Below are 18,303 nucleotides of genomic sequence, written 5' to 3'. Positions count from 1 at the left end.
TAGGCTCTGCAAATTGCATTTCCTAAACATTCTTCATACTCAACATTCCAGAGATCAGAAACCATCTTAGTCAGTCATCTGGGGACTTTTTCAGTAGCTCTTCATCCTTTTGAAAATGAGGTGAAATTTGTAAGTGAAATTTGCACAGTAATGCATATGTAGCTTGAACAAGGCCTTATACATCATTACAATCATCCTCATCAGCTATTTTCTATCCAGTGCTGGATGAACGACTCCCCCAAAGTTCTCCATTCGGTTGTACGTTGAGCTTTACTGTGCTACCGAGTTCCAGTTACCTCTTTAATGTTGTCCTCGAACTGAGATATTTGGAGGATAATTTGCTCTTGTCTTTCTGTAGCTCTCCTTCCATCTCTAGGATACTATTCAAATATCAATTTTGTCTATTTTTGATTGTTACTTCTTGCAATATGACCTGTTTATTGCCACGTAATTACTGAGAAATTTGAAGAGCAGGATTATACACAGGAGCCAGTACCACTGGAGAGTGAAGTGAGGTGGGCACTGCAACAGCTATCCAGTAAGAAAGCACCAGGAGAAGATGGAATATCTATTGAGCTGCTCAAAGCCCTGGGAGAAGAGACTGTTAAAATTTTAACAGCTCTATGTCAGTGAATTTGGATCACAACTATGTGGCCTAGGGAATGGAAAAAATCAGTTTATATACCTTTATTGAAGAAAAGCAATGCAAGAGAGTGTGAAAATTACAGAACTATAGCACTGACTTCTCATGAAAGTAAAGTCTTAAGATCATTCAGAAAAGATTGGAACCATTCATAAAGAGAGAGATGCCAGATGAACAGGCAGGATTTCAAAAGGCAGAGGAACAAGAGATCAAATTGCCAATGTGAGATAGATAATAGAAAGAGCACAGGAATATCAAAATAATGTCTACCTTTGTTTCCTTGACTATAGCAAGGCTTTTGACTCTATAGATCATGTGAAACTGTGGAATGTGTTAAGAACAATGGGAGTACCAGAGCATTTCATTATCCTTCTGAGGAATCTTTATTATGAACAAGAAGCTACTGTCTGAACAGATCTTGGAGAAACTGAGTATTTCACTATAGGTAAAGGGGTGCAACAAGGATGTGTTTTATCTCCATACCCTTTTAACTTGTACAGCGAATACATTTTAAGAATAGAAGGACTGGAGGAATCTTCAATTGGAATTAAAATTGGTGGAAGAATTATTAATAATTTGAGGTATGCAGATGATGCCATGTTGCTAGCAGAATATAAAGAAGATTTGGAAGAACTTATCATGAAAGTTAAAGACTAAAGTGCTAAATAAGGTCTTAAACTTAACCTCAAAAAGACAAAAGTTATGGCAACTTGTGAACTTAATGATATTGAAGTAGATGAGGAGAAAATGGAAGCAGTTAACAATTTTGTGCTCCTAGGATCCTGAATTAATAAAGATGGTTACTGTACTGAAGAAGTTAGAAGAAGATTATTACTCGGAAAGAAAGCAATGACAAATTTAAGCAAGATCTTTAAAGATGAAGATATTAGCCTTGCAACAAAAATCAGAATCATGAAAGCAATGGTATTCCCTGTGGTACTGTATGGATGTGAAAGTTGGACCCTGAGAAAGAGTGAAAGAAGGAAGATAAATGCATTTGAATTATGGATTTGGAGATGCTTACTAAGAATACCATGGACTGCAAAGTAAACCAATAAATCAGTGATAGACAGAATAAAGCCAGATTGCTTCCTCGAAGCTATGATCATCAAGCAAAAATTGTCATACTTCGGACATATTATGCGAGCAAATGACAGTCTGGAGAAGATTATGATGATGCTTGCTGAAGTTGATGAGAAGAGGAAGACCAAGAATTAGATGGATGGAGTTAAAGAAGCAACTTAGAAATTCTGAAAGATATGGCCAGGGACAGATCTGAATGGAGAATGTATGTTCATAGAATTACCAGGAGTCAAAAATGACCCGATGGAACATAACAACATTGCAATTTAGATCTTTTAATGGCTGTTACAATGACTCTCACCCTGGTCTGAGTTCTGATCCAAGTATTGCACTTTCCAGTTTGAATGGTAATACCAAGCAGCAGTGATCTTTCCATATTTCTCAGTAGTTGGTCAATTTTTTAGTCAAAGTCTACATTTTGCTTCCATATGTTATAACCGGACGTATACAACTATTGAATATTTTTCTTTTAAGATAGATTGGGATATTTCCTTTGAGTTTCATGGTGAATTTGAATATTTTTTATAATTTCTTCCTCACAACCTCCCTCTGCTCTAATCTTTTGTCCTAGGTAAACATAGAGGTCAGTACATCATTCGACCTTATACAATAGAACTATAAATCTACTTATTTCTACATGTCCATGTCCTCTCCGTCATTGCCATAATCCTTTATGCTGTCCTCTCAATTTTAGCAATGTGTGTGTGTTCCCTAAATTTTGGGTATTTATCTGCCATTACCCCCCCCCCTCCAATCCATTATGTCCTCCACTTCCTTAAGATATCCCTGCCAGCTGCATGCTTTGTATCCCATCTCTGCTTCCTGAATTTTAAGAACCCTACATTTTGCAACATTGAACTAGTAACCCCTACTCACTGGTAACCCCATTCACTCAATCTATTCAAGTCCTCTTGTAAAGTCATAACCATGTAATCTATTCCAAGTTTAGTCCAACTCCTCATTCTTTACATCATCTGTGAACAACTGCAAATCGCCATTCAAACCTTTCCCTGTATTATTAACATAAGATAAGCAGCAGTGGTCTCAAAACAGACCTTAGGAACACTGCTCACTCAACATTGATCTCTCCTACTACACTTATGCTGTGCATGATGTCATATTCACAAGAGTGAAATACCTTTATAAATTGCCTATTTAATATCTCAGCTATATTTTTTCACAGTGGTTATCATTCTACTATTTTCACCAACCAGTATCATCCTTCCATAATCATTTTTTTCTACTAATCACATATTAAAAAAAAATCTGCAGTTTTTTTTTTTTTCCCATTAGCTGACTGTTGGTCATATTACACTTCTGTTACCTTTACCAAGAATCATCTTCCTGACCTGCCCTTTGCACTTCTCACGCAACTGATTATTGTCACTTGTTTTATGTTGCCACTTAATGTGTATGCATTATGGATTACATGCCTAACCTTCTTCCTGACTGCCCCCGTCTTTCTTTGCTTGTTTCTTCTTTTCTTGCCTTCCACCAATGCTATTAGAGTATTCAAGGGCTAGGGGTGAAGTTTTCCTATTTTGCTATGTCATTTCATCTTATGCAGCCACCGAAGGGGGCAAGCTAGCCCCCTAATAGATGCTGGTCCTAAGCCCGGATAAATGGTGAGGGTTGACGTCAGGAGGGGCATCCAGTCGTAAAACTTCACTGCCAGCTCCAGCTATGAACAAATGAGTCAAGAAAGTGACAAGGGCTACCACATCAAGGGCAAATGCAGTTAAAGAAGCGAGTCCAACAGGTTGAGAGAATGTTGCGAGTGGAAATGTTGAATGTTGGAAGCATGACTGGAAGGAGAAGAGAGGTGGCAAACATGATGAGGAAGAGGAAGTTGGGAAATTTTATGTGTGCAGGAGATAAAGTGGAAGGGAGAAAAGGCGAAGGAACTGGGAGACTGGTATAAATTGTTCTACTCTGGAGCAAATAAAGAGAGAAAATATTGTGTCAGAATTGTGGGTGTGACAGAATGAAGGGTGAAGTACTATAAGTGGGTAAGAGGAATGACAGGATCATGTGAATGAAACTGGGTCTTGGAGAAGAACAAGTGGTCATCTTATGTGCATACGCCCCACAAGTTGGCTGTACAACAAAGGAAAAAGATGAGTTCTGGAATGTAATTGTCGGAGGAGACTTGAACGGACACATAGGAAGACAGAATTAGGGACTGTGAAAGGGTGATGAACCAGGAAGGAGAGAGAAAGAGAGAGGATTGTGGACTTCGCAGTAGTGTTTGATCTGGCAATTGTGAACTCATTTTTCTGCCAGAGGGAAGGTCATTTGATAGCATTTAGAAGTGGTAACAACAGTTCACAGATTGACTACATTTTAACTAGAAGAAAACATCTTAAGGAAGTAACAAATTGTAAGGTAATCCCAACAGATCAAATGGCCCAGCAACACCAGCTGCTGTGCACAGACTTTAAAATAAAGTCAAAGATAAGAACCTTTGGAAGCAATGGGATGAAGACAATTAAGTGGTTTCGTTTAAAAGAAGAGAGTGTGAGGAACCTTAAAAAGGAGAGGGTGTTAGAGAGAATGTCAGATGAGGTAGAAAGTGTACAAGATTAGTGGAGACATAATTCAAAAGTAATTCTGAGGTGCTGTGCAATTGAGCTGCTTGGTGAAACATCTGGAAAGATTAGAGAGCAGAAGGAGGGTTGGTGGTGGAATAATAATGTACAAGAAGCAGTGACGGCTAAGAGGAAGGCAAAGCAAAAGTGGGATGAGTCAAGAATGGAAGGGGTCAGAGAGTAGTACAGAGAGAGAAAGTGAGAGAGTTGTTGCACAGGCTAAAGCCATGGCATATCAAGATCTTTATGATCAGTTAGGCTTTGATGCCTTATTTCTACATTTTGTAGAAATAGGGCATCAAAGGGCATCTTACATGTGAGGCAGAGCAAAGACTCTGGAGGAAGAGTATTAAGGAGGGATGTAGATATAAGAAACAGATGGACAATATACTTTGAAGGGCTTTCGAATGAGGAAAATGCGAGGACTCACGAAGATGGGCAGCCTTATGAGGGGATGGTGCAGAACATCAATAGAGTGGAAGTGAAAGAGGCCATAAAGAGGATGAAAATCAGTGTGCCCTGACAGGATCCAATGGAGGCATGGAAGACACGGGGGGGCGGGGGGAATTGACCCCTCTATGGGACCTGTTCATAAAAGTTTGCCAATAGGAAAATATACCTGAGGAATGGAGGGAAAGTACTCTTGTCTCCCCATGTATAAGGGTAAAAAGGGATGCACAAGACTGTAATTATTACAGAGGAATAAAGTTGATGTCCCACACAATGTAAATCCTAGAAAGGGTTCTTCCATCAAGAGAAAGGTGGAAGATGGTGGAGATTGCAAAGGAACAATTTGGCTTCATGCCTGGTCGATTGATGACAGATACTATCTTTGGGTTACGGCAGATGATAGAAAAGTTTTGACAGGAGCCACATCTGGTATTTGTTGATCTGGAGAATGCGTACAATAGAGTGCCAAGGCAAGGGGGGTCTGGAGGTGTTTGAGGGAGAAGTTGGTACTGGAGAAATATGTCAGGTTTGTGCGGGAGATGTACAGAAATGTGAAGACTACAGTTTGGACTTGCCTGGAAGAGACAGAACATTTTCAAGTGACAATTGACTTGCATCAAGGATCAGCATTAAGTCTGTTCCTGTTTAATATTGTGATGGATGTGACAGAGGAGGTGAGAGAACCTTGGACAGTGTTGTATGTGGATGACATCATTCTGTGTGCAGAATCAAGAGAAGAAGTGGCAACTAAACTTGAAAGATGGAGGAAAGTACTGGAAGAGAGAGACGTATGAGACTGAGCAGAAGTAAGACAGAGTATATAAGGGCGGTCTGAAAAGTTCCCGGCCTAACAATGAAAAAACAAATTTATAATTCCAGAATTATTTTTATTTTTCAACATAATCTCTCTTAAGACTAATACACTTATTATAATAATACTCCAGTGCTATTATCCTGCCCCTGTAGTGGGTTCTCAGTAAGATCTGCAAACTACCCCTCTACAGCTGCAGTCACCTCTTGATTCGAAGAAAAACACTGACCATCGAGGAAGAGTTTTAGTTTTGGGAAGAGATAGAAGTCATTGCCAAAACACTTTTGTCGGCAAGTTCATTGTCCTGATGAAAGATGATTTTTTTCTTCTGCAAACTGGGTCTTTTCTCACAAATTTTTTCATTTGGTCTGGTTAAAAGATCAGAATAATATTCTCCAGTTATTGTTTTACTCTTTTCAAGATAATTAATAAGTAAAATGCCTTGAGCATCCCAAAACACCGATGCCAGAACCTTTCCTGCTGATGGAACTGACTTTGTGTTCTTTCATGCTCGCTTCTCCGGCTTCTGTCCACTGTTTTGACTGCTGTTTGGATTCTGGTGTGTAATGGTGAATCCAAGTCTCATCCACAGTAATTAATCGACACACATAATCAGTTTTATTCTTGTTAAAACACTCCAAGCACTGTTCAGAGATATTCATGCAATTGTGTTTTTGATCTGCTGTGAGTAAGTGCGACAACCATCTTGTGCAAAGCTTTTTCTTTTGCAATTCTTCATGCAAAATATATCCTACACATTCTTTTGAAATGCCTATAGTCTCAGCAATTTCACACACTTTGACTTGTCGGTCATCCAATACCATTTCGTGCACTTGATCAATGATTTCTGGTATTGTTACACTTTTTGGACATCCTTTATGTGGCTCATCTTCAAGGCTGGTACGGCCATGTTTAAACTCGGCAGCTCATTTCCTAATTTTCGAAAACGAAGAAGAAGAGTGCCCATAAACTTTTATGAACTTCAAATGAATTTCTTTTGGCATTGAACCTTCTTTTACAAAGAATTTTATAACTGCACGATACTCAGTTTTATCCATTTCAAGGGATACAGACAACACTTTTGCTTCAGACAGCTGTATAAAACAAACTACTTGATAGAATGACTTGCAATTTCACATGGATGCTTGTGACAGATGTACCAACTTAGGAAAAAAAAATCTTACCGATAGTGTTGCCATCTATGGTCAAGGCCAAGAACTTTTCAGACCATCCTCGTCTGTGTTGCAGAGTGGATGGCAGCCAAGAGATAGATTTGGAGCTGGAAGGAAATGCCATAAGGAAGGTTAGGGACTTTAGATACTTAGGTTCGACAGTGAAAGAGGATGGAGAGGCTGAGAAGGAAGTGGGATGCAGGATGCAAGCTGGATGGAGGAACTGGAGAGAGGTTGGTAGAGTGCTATGCAATAAGAAGGCACCGATTAATCTAAAAGGCAAAATCTACAGGACAGTAGTGAGACTAGCTATGACGTACGCTATGGAAACTGTGGCTCAGCAGGATGAAGGTAGCAGAGATGAGAATGCTTAGGTGGATGTGCAGTGTGACCAGAAAGGATCATTTAAGAAATGACCATGTAAGGGGAACGATGAAAGTTACGAACTTAGGAGCGAAGATGCAGGAGGCAAGGTTGAGATGATTTGGCCATGTGATGAGAGAGGACGAATATGTGGGAAGAAAGGTCATGCAGATGGATATGCAGGGATGAAGGAAGCACAGGTGGCCAAAGAAGAGACGGAGGGAGCTGGTGGAGGAAGATTTGAGGATGAAGAACTTGAATGTGGTTACAGCCCATGATAGGAAGATGTGGAGGAGACTCCCTAAAAACAGCGACCCTACTTAAGTGGGATAAGCTGCAGAAAAAAACCCTCTTTGGGCACCTGCTATCTGACTAGAATGTAAACTAGGATCTAAAAGTATTAGAGTTTGCTATATTTTGGGAAGTTTTATGCAAGACAGTCTTTCTGTTCTTAATTTACTGTGATAGAGCATGGCGGACTTTTTTTTTTCAGTTGTTTCATTTGCTATATCCAAAGCATGGCCCAATTGACCAACTAGTAGGCCAACTTTCAGGAATCATTAAAAAATACATCTGCAGTCATGACTATGGCCAATCAGGCCTTACACACCATGCTTTGGATAAGGCTCATAGAAGGAAAAGACCACCATACTCCATTACAGTAGATTACAACTGATTTTAGAATCTGCAGCTGCTCTCAAAAATCACCTTAATTTGAATAAATATGGTTGCATATAACTTCCAAAATATGGGAAATACTAATACTTTGAGATCCCAGTTTACTTCCTTGGTTGTCAACAAAGGGCATCCTACCTAGTTAAGACTCTAGTCTTTTGTCCACATATTTCACTTAGTTTTCTGTTGCCTTTGTGTGTGTGTGTGTATGTGTTGTGTTATGTCTCATTTTGTGCTCTCTGAAGATGTCTCTGTGACTGAGACGAAATATTAGAAGAATTAAATATTATTTAATTCTTCTGTTTTTTTTAATCTTTATTAATGATTTTTAAATTATTTTTAAAATTTTGAATAATTTTTAAAATAGAGGCAGCCTGCCTCGAGGCATGACTTAATAAGGGCACTCGTTCAGCCATATTGCGGTAGGCGCAGTCGCTACGCTAACAATTCCTGTTAGTGTAGCACGTGTGGAAAGAAGTTTCTCCAAATTTAAACGGATTAAAAATTATTTGCAAACAGCAATGACCCAAGAAAGATTGGTTGGTCTAGCAACTATATCAATAGAGATGGACATAGCTTATAATTTAAATTTAGAAGCGCTCATAAACAGTTTTATTGTGAGATATCCCCATAGAGCAAACATTTAATTAATATTATTATGTAATCATTTTGCATTAACGTTTCTCCTCTAATAAAAACAAAATAGCAATTGGAAATTTTCTTATATTTTTGTCTTATAAATCCATCAGGGATTTTTAATTGTTCCTCAGGGCTCAATCTAATCTGGCGACGACCCTGCAAAAACTCGAGGTTAAGTGAATAGCATGCACTTCTCTCTCTTTGTGTGTGTGTCTTTTATCTTAATTCATTTTTATTGTTATGCTGAATTTATGTGTATATAGCAATAAAATTTATTATTTTAGGTTATGGCCCTGAATCGTGGAGAAAATCAAAAAGTTTTAAAAGTGAAAGTTGAAATTCCTCTTTATGTAAAAAGCCAGACTCTGAAGGTTTGTGAAAGTAAATGGTGTATTAAAATATTTAGAAATACAGGTAAACGTAGTGCTGACTTTGTTCAAAAATGTATTGAAGATGCATATGATCGTCTTTTGGAGCCACATATGTACAGGCATATTAGGTAAGTAAATATTAGAAAAGTGTAATTGATGATATTTTTTTCCTCTCTCTCTCTCTCTCTTTTTTTTTTTTAAATAGAGCAACTTTCATAGTATAATCATAAGGAACATAGTTTTTTTTTTTTAAATGGTAATCCCATTTTATGAGAGGTTGTTTAATATCTGGTACTGTGGATGAGCAGAAAGAAAAGAAACTTGTTAACATTGGGTTTGATAACCTGTGACTGTATACTCTCTAAGGAAATACATGACAAGACAGAGAAGACTGTTGTGCTCATCCATAACATTTTAGTAGATTCATCTAGTTATTATAAAAAATAGGATTGGGGCATTTGTAACAGATAGATATTAATGCATTTAAATGCAATTTCATAACTGTTCCAGAAGACAGCAGTAAAAAGAATAAATGGGAGTTTAGAGTCGAACTGTGAAAGGATAGCTACTCTGCATACTTCAACAGGTTTAGAAGAGAGCGAGGTTGTTAATGATGCCATATATTTCTGCTGTTTTGCAGAAAAGGCCAAACAGCAGAAATATAACATATCTATGAAGAAAGAGTTAGTTAATTACTCACATATGACATAATTTTGATGATGTATAGTTGCTCCCATATCTCACTGGGTTTTGGGAGTGAAGCCTTCTGCTAGGAGAAGTAATAGGGTCACAGATGCCCTTTCCACAAAGAGTTAGTAGGGCAGTCACAAACATCCATGCCCCTGACAGGATTTAAGCCTGTAACTTCTTGGCTAGAGAGTGGAGACACTAATCACTCGGCCAACCACATCAGCTTGTGAAAGAGAACAGAGGAGGTGAGAGATACATCATTAATCAACCTGATTGCTCTCTTCTGTACCTAGTTAAGCATTTTTAGAGAAGCTTTGGGATACTGCCCCACTGTGAGAACTGCATTCAAGAGTTGGACAGATTTATGATTTGTATAGAGTTAAAAGCTGTTTAGAGACAAAGTAATGACTTGAGCAAAGACTAAATCTTTTTTTTTTTTTTTTTTGGTTCTGAGGCGGCAGTATAGGAAGGCCTCATTTTACGTTTCCTCTATTTATGAAAAATTAAAATTTACAAATATTTCAAAATCAACAGGGAACAAAATCAAAACATAACAAAATTTAAAAAAAAGTAAATGCAGCATATGGTATGAAGGTGAGCGTTAAAAAGATAAAGACAATGAAAATAGGTTGAATTGTTGAAAATGTCAACTGTATTGTGAACGGGGAACCTGTGGAACAAGTAAAACATTTCAGCTACTGAGGCACAATTTTTAGTGAAGATGGTAAATTAAATATGGAAATAGACAACAGAATCAACAAAGCTGGTATGGTAGGAAGTCAATTGAATAAATTCATATGGAATAAGAGAGAAATTAGTCGGAACACTAAATTAGCTGTATACAAGACAGTGTTCAAACCAGTTTTAACTTATGGATCTCAGAGCTGGGTCAGAAGTAAAACACTTGACCAAAGACTAGAGACCCCAGATATGAGAGTCCTGAGAAAGATTATAGGCGTGAACAGATGGCATCAATGGCAATATTATATTTAAAATGAGGATATTAGGAAAGAACTTGACATTGTCGGCATCCAGGAATGCATTAGCAGAGCTAATCTCAGGTGGTATGGTCACTTAAACAGAATGGGCGTGGAAAGATTAGCAAAACAAGTGTTCTCTGCCAGGTTGTGCAGGAAAGTGACCCAGAAGAAGACCAAGATATAGGTGGATTGATACGGTACAATGTGCCTTAGACAATAAAAATATAAGATCTGATAATGATAATATTGGAGTCTTGACAAGTGACAGATTTGGAGGAAAGATAGGAAGTTGATAATGATGTAAATTTTTCATGTAGTACTGTTATATCCTGTACACCCCTTGAGGGTACATATCAGGAATTCGATGATGATGATGTAAATGCAGCATGCCGACAGTATTTGCAGGCATGTGTTTTATATTCTATGGCATCGCAGATAGAGACTACAAAATGGTTTGTTTACATTTTGGTATACAGTGAAGCACATTGTGAGGATTGCTAAGTACAAAAAAAAAGTGAAGGCTTCACTAAGATGAGCATATAAACAAATTAAAAATCATCTAAATGTACAGCTGATTCAATGTCTTCCTCAGCTTAAAAAAAAACGAAAATCACTTACCATTGAGAAAAAAATGGAAGTGACTCATATCGAATTAGGGGAGTGTTGTTCTGATGTGTGTAAAGAATTAAAGCTAAGTTTCAGATATGGCAACCGTTGTAGATAAGGTAACCGTATTATAACATGTCGGAGGAGATGAGGAAATAGGACCAACAGACATTCTCATTGCAGTTTTTAATCAAGAAGGACAAGGAGTTTGTCGATCCAGATGGTCCTCACCAGGCCCATCTCGTTAAGGCTTCTCCATTATGCCATTATATATTTTTTACTCTAATTTATAACTTATTGTTTTATGTTATTTATAGACATTATTTAATGTAAAATAATTTTAAAATAACTACAGGTCTTTATAAAAATTGCAAATTTATTTACTTGTAGAGGTCAATTTTCATACTGAAGGGACCAATCTTATTCAAATACATTCTAATTTTATTTCAATTTATGAACAATTCACTTTGTGAACATTGGGATTGGAACCTCATCCCTTTGTAAAATTAAGCCTTCGTGTATTTGTAATATGCTTATGCCAAGAGAGCTTTAAGTGTCAAGAGTAATCCCAAGAAGAGAAATCTTATCTTGTATAGAGATTTTTGGTACTGTCAGAAATACGATTGGAAGAAAGTGTTATTTTATGTGAGGAATAAAACAGGATTGAGTTTTACTAGTATTGAAAGTAACAAGATTATCAGTTTCCCTCATTGAAAAATAGTTTGAAGATGAGAATTTAGGATTGTGGAAGTTGATATCCTGAAAGTATTTTCTGTTTGATGCAAGTCTTACCAAATGAGAAAAAGTGTTTAATATCATTAAATCCTCATTTAATATAGGTTTGTAATATAGGTTTTTGCATTTTCTCCACTCTTCCTTATAATGTGCAAAAGCCAGATGTAAAGAAAGGAACATTATATTGCATCTGATGTTCTATTAGGAATAATGAATTGAGTTCTTTATTCTATATAGATCTTTGGTGTATCTTCGTCTATAAAGATCTTCCATTTATGTATTAGGTTTAGTGATTTGTTCTGACTAATTCATTTGGCTTTCATAAAATAGATTTTGCATAATTAGGTAGTTCATCCTTTCTTTAATCTTTGTTATGTGATTCCTGTTACTCATTGGCAGATATATACCTGTTTGTGAGAAGAAAAACTCATTGGCAGGACAAAGAAACCTCATCCCTGTATAAGACCAGGTTAACTTAGTCTTATCCAAGAGGACTGATAAAGTTGAGGAGAGACATAATAATTTCTTTCTCAGCAAGTGGTGTATCGGAAAATATTTTAGCCATAGAGAATATTCATTAACCAAAATGTTAATCTAGTAGAATAACTGCTAGAACAGATTTGTTTGAAAGACTCATCCAAAGAAACATGATGAATTCATTTGCAAGTATGGATAAATAGAACTTTGTGGTGGAAGTTAAAGAATCAACCAGGAAAAGAAAAAAAAATATATATTAAAAAAAAAAAAAGTTGTTGTCAAGTAAATTAGTATTATGCCTTTAGAAAATATAGAATAAAAATGAAATATGTGTAAAAGTAGTTAAGCAAAAGCTCTGTGAAGACTTGGGAAAGAAAATAGAAGATAAATATTCATGATGGCAGTGAAATGGAGAGTAGAGTAAAAAGGAAAAAAAATCCTCTAATCAGAGATGAGAAAGATTATGTAATAACTGAAAATAGTCAGGATATTCTAACTAACCAGAATAATTAGTTGAAGAAAGTATTACATTTTTATTAAATAGGGAAAGAGAGAGAGAATGTGGAGATTGCATGATGTTATTTAACATCATATAAATTTGGTATATAGGAATATCATGCATTGCACTACCTCCACTGTTATTTATAATCTGTATGGAACACATTAAAAAAAAAAAAATTATACATTAAATCTGATCTTGGCAAAAGAGTCATTGAGCTTAATTAAATGATGCATTTCGTATATATGACCATGAACTACTGCCAATAACTAGATATGCTCTGTTTATTGTACTGATTGAAGGTAAAATTGTTCAGAATTATCAATGATTTGCATCAGATACCAGTTCAATTAACTCATGTAAATCTGCCATAAATGTTTCACTTACACCATCAACCTGTTTTTCAGATTCAATAATTATTATATGACAAAAAGCAGTGAAAACACTGAGTCAATAAACATGACAGTGTTCAAATCAATTTTATCATATTGAAATATGAGAGAGAAAGACAAAAGACTTGGATTGGAAATAAATTGGTTGATCAGAGACTGTAAATCATAGATATGAGAGCTTTGAGGGAAATAAGAAGAGTAAACTAGTGGCATCAGTGGTTGTAAGAAATTAGATATTAGAAAAAGAACTTGATATTATTAATATTAAGATATGGAGAGTTAATTTAAGAAAGCACTTAAAACAGAAAGGCAGATGAAAAAATTAATAAAAATTTATTTGAGGCAAAAAAGGCAGGAGAGAGACTCAGAGGAAAGCCAATATATATATATATTGGATATAAATGCAAATAAGTTCGTTTTGTTTTTCAGAGTGGAATGAAACATATTTTATTTAATATATATAATACATACTAGTCAGTTATATATTGACCCTCTTTATCAATGACCTCTTGCCATCTGTCCACCAACTTCATTATGCTGCATTCATAAAACTCCTGAGGTTTACTGGCAAAAAACTGATCCAGATGTCTTTTGACAGCCTCCTCAATAGCGAAGGTTTTCCTGTTCAGAGAATTCTTCCATGATCGGAATAAGTAGTAATCGGAAGGTGCCAGGTCTGGTGAATACGGAGGATGTGGCAAAGCATCCTAGCCAAGACATAACAGTTTACTCCGGGTTATTAACGATGTGTGGGGTCTGTCGTTGTTGTGGTGAAAGACAACTTCTTTCCGATTTGCAAATTCAGGACGTTTTGTGCTAATTGCACAGGCCAGTTGCATTAACTGTGAGCAATAGACAGTTGAGTCAATCGTTCTGCTGATGGTAACGCCTCATAGTGGACAACACCTTTATAATCCCACCACATAGAGACCATGATCTTCTTTGGGTGCGATCCCACTTTCGAGGCTGTTTGCGGTGGTTCGCTCTCGTGTCCCCATGATCTTTTACATACCACGTTACCATACACGATCCATTTTTCATCTCCCATAATCATCTGCTTCAAAAATGGGTCATTTTCTTGGTGACGTCGCAGCGAATCACAGATGGATATGTGAGCAGTCATATTGACCTCAGTCAATTCATGTGGCACCCAAACATTGAGTTTTGAAACATATCCCAGCTTGTACAAATGGTTTTCAACACTTGTATGCGATATGTTCAGTACTGCAGCAATCTCCCACACTGTTTGTGATGGATTTTTGTCGATGATATCCTTCACGTCACTTGAATCAACCTCGGTCGGGCGACCAGTGCAAGGCGCATAACTGACATCAAAATCTCCAGACATAAAATTTGGCAAACCACTTTTGGCATACGCATTCTGTTAAGGCACCATTCCCATATATGCTGCATATTTTTTTTATGGGCCTCCACAGCTTGTTTGCCTTTTTTGAAATAAAAAAAAGCTAAATATGCCAGTAATGTACATTATTTCCTTCTATTTCTAAAAAATATGTTACACACATGCAACTGAAGTAGGGCGAATGAAAATTCACTGAAAGGTTATGTGAAATGTTGCCTTTCAACTGCACAATAGCGTTGTGTGGTAGCGCAACAATAGCGACAGGGGAAGCGGCGTAAACTTGTACTAACGCATAAACCAAATGAACTTATTTGCTAACCCAATACACACACACACACACTGAGAGAGAGAGAGAGAGGATTGCTTTGGAAACACTCTAAGAAAAGTAAGAACAGATTGAGTCAGAGACTTAAAAAATAATAGGCTAGTTTGGAAGGCATTTGTGGATAGGAAACTAAAATGACATAGTAGTTATATTGCACTAGCATAGTATCTTGGAAAAAACCCTTGAAGAGTACTCCAGGAAATGGAGTACATCTTCAAGGTACGATAGATATTTAATTTAGTCTTCACTTAAACTGACAAACAATGTAATGTGGTTTTATAACAATGGTGTTATGTTCCCTTTGAGTACTTCATGGTGTTTTCAAAAGGCTATCCAACCAAGTTGAATTCTGTGTATAGTTTCCTTCTTTACAGTCTTCCTCTACTTTAATCTTTTGTCCTAGGTAAAAAAGTAGTTACTATATCAATTTCATGGTGTTCCATTTGTACCAGCTTTTTTTGTGATATATTTATTATACATTACTTTTGTTTTGTCTTTGTTTATATATAATCCTTTCTTTTTACTTTCTGCATTCAATTCATTTTTCATTTGTCGAAGTTCAGAGTTTCCTAAAGAATATCATCAACAAATTGTAGGTGATTTAGTTCTTTCCCATTTACCGTAATTCCTCTATTTTTCCAATCGAGATTTTAAAAAATTTCTTCCAGGACTGCTATAAATAATTTAGATGAAATGGCATCTCCCTGTCTAACTCTCTTTTTAGAGGAAATTTCATATCTGCTGCTGATTTTATAGATGCAGTTGATTTTTTATATATAAGGCTAAGTATATTAATGTTTACCTAGGGAGACTGTGAAGAAGAAATTATACATAGAATTCAACTTGATAGGATAGCCTTTGGAAAACACTATTAAGCACTGAAAGGAAGCATCGACAGTTGTATACTTCCAGTCATGACACATGAAAGTGAAATGTTGACTTGAACTAAAAAAATGATCAACAAGTGGAGGATTACAGATCTTTCCATTTTCCTCTGGGTAATCCCAGTGTAAAATGGAAAGATTAATACTCGGTATTACCATTCTAGATAGAAAGCACAACACTTGGATCAGAACTCAGACTAGTCTGAGAGACATTATAACAGCCATTAAAAGATCCAAAGGCAATGGGTACCTTCAAGGTAGGAGTTGGAAATTGATGGTTTTTCTCCATCAATTTAGATAGGATTGGGGTGAGGGAGATAGGGCGGTTGTTAGATGGCAGTGATTTTTTGCCCTTTTTGGAAATGAGTTGAATTTAGGCCAATTTCCAGGCTGTAGGATAGATACCAGTGGAGTAAAGCGAGTATGTACAGGCAGCATAAGATAGGTTAGCATAAGTCACTGCTGGTACACAAACCTTCAGGACAATTGGAGGAATGCCATTGGGACCAGGAGACTTTTTTGTGTCTAATTGAGACAATAGACTTTTTCTGTGAGTGATGATGTAATAGAGCCATCTGAGTATGATCAGAGTGGGAATAGTGTTGGGCAAAAGTTATGACCAATTGCTTGGCCTCAACTCCAACCTTGATAGTGTCCACAACCATCTTCATTCTGCCAAACCTTACCTTTGATCTCTTGCTTTGGCAAGAGACCAAAAGGCACAGCTGCCATTTGGGCAGGCTGCAAGTTTCCTGCTTTTTGCAAGTTTCCTGCATTTATTTCATGCTTAGGTATAAGCATTGAAGGAGAATGAAGTTCTAGATGTAAGCCAGTTGTGGTATGCTTGATTTTTCATTTGTACAACCTTGGCACATCTTTTGGAGAACCAAGGTTTAGTTAGGGGATGGCAGTTCAGAGAAGTGTGGGGAATGTATGTTTCCATGCCAGTGAGGATTACTTTGGTAGTACTTTCAGTGCATATGTTTAGATTGGAAGACCAAGAACAATAGTCCAACCATGGAAATGAGACATAGAAGTCATGAAGGCTGTCTCACTTAGCACTGTTATAATACCAAAGTATTGTATGAGAGTGACTGTGTAAGCATTGTTGAATGGGTGAGGAGATGAACACTAGATTGTGGTTGGAATTATCCATGATGATCGCTACATTCACTGTGTATTTGGAAGTCATTAGTGAGAAGAGGTATTTGAGAGAGTCGTTCAGGTTATCTGGTATTCTGGTTGGCATGTGAAAAATTTGTGTATGTTTAAGGTCGTTGGTGATGACAAATGTTTCAGCATCTCTGCCTGCAAGATCTGTACAACTGGAGGAGGAAAGCCAGTTGGTGTTGTAGACATTAAAATCTCCTAGGAGGATGATTTTTCTGTTAGGAGAGTGGGACTGAATAAAATCAATTTTTAAGGAGAGGAAATTAAAAAGCTCACAGTGGTTAGTGGTATCAGGAGAGCAATAGAAACAGCAGATGAATTTGACTGATGGAGGAAGGGATATTTTCAACCAAAGAAGGTCGAAATTGGGCGATTCTAGGTTAGGTGCTCTCTGGCAAGGTATGTCAGAGCGGATGTATGCGTAGATTCCACCTTGGGTCAAAAACTACACACACTCTTTAACTCCTTTTGATGAAAGGAGTTAAAGGTTGTGTAGTTTTTTATTAAACCTATCAAGGTTGAAATTGAGGCCATGGATGTTAGTGAAGAGGATGTGCAAGGTGTGTTCAAAAAAAGACTGAACTTTTGGTATAAAGACTTTATTGCTTATTTTACAACATTTTAGTGTCCCCTTCAAAGTAGTCCCCTCTACTGATGATACACCATTTCCAAAGTTTCTTCCATTGTTGGAATGCACTTTCTGTGATGGCGTGCATTCTTTACTTTATCTCACTTCCCTGAATCTCCTGTATGGTTTGGAGATGACGTCCTTTCAAAGTGGTTTTAAGTTTGGGAAACAGGAAAAAGTCTGCTGGGGCTAAGTCTGGAGAATAGGGTGGATGGGTGCACAATGGATGCCTGATGTTTTGTCATATAACTGAGGATGAGGAGTGACACGCATTGTTGTGTTGTAACATCCAAGTCTGGTTTTCCCACAGTTCAGGCCTCTTCCTGTGCACAGCATCCCTCTAATGCACTAAAACTTCCTATTACAATTCTTTGTTTACTATCTGACCACATGGTACAAATTCATTATGGACAATGCTTTTCCAATCAAAAAACACAACCAACATCACCTTGATCTTTGACCGACTCATCCATCGACGCTTAAACCACTCATAACGCTGCATTTTCCTCATACTGTCCTCCCCGTATGCTTGGTTAAGCAATTCAAATGTCTCTGTAAAATTTTTACCAAGTTTGCAGCAAAATTTCACACACACACACACACACACATTCTTCAAGCTTTTTCATTGCACTTTGTTGCTAATCTAAAAAATAGCTTGTGCACATGCTCACTTCAGCAGATGTAACTCAACTAATGCTCATAGCAGAATGGAGAAAATGGCAATTTTTTGTCAAAACCTGCTGCTAGGTGCGGTCAGTA

At 37.0% G+C, this 18,303-nt stretch overlaps 1 protein-coding gene across 3 annotated transcripts in view; it reads left to right on the top strand.

The window, feature by feature from the left end:
• The window catches only part of LOC150105593 (S1 RNA-binding domain-containing protein 1), a 425,600-nt gene that overhangs the window by 118,180 nt on the left and 289,117 nt on the right, over positions 1-18,303 (top strand). For all 3 annotated transcript variants that reach the window (XM_090394265.1, XM_090394266.1, XM_090394264.1), the window contains one exon: positions 8,709-8,923. In XM_090394265.1, the coding sequence (XP_090250391.1) occupies positions 8,709-8,923 (215 nt within the window). The remainder of the gene's footprint in view (positions 1-8,708; positions 8,924-18,303) is intronic.

The sequence above is a fragment of the Typopeltis vanoorti genome, chromosome 6 (assembly GCF_054136105.1).
Source record: "Typopeltis vanoorti isolate ZY-2024b chromosome 6, IOZ_Tvanoo_1.0, whole genome shotgun sequence".
Lineage (NCBI taxonomy): Eukaryota > Metazoa > Arthropoda > Arachnida > Uropygi > Thelyphonidae > Typopeltis > Typopeltis vanoorti.
This window is presented reverse-complemented; position numbering and strand designations above follow the sequence as displayed.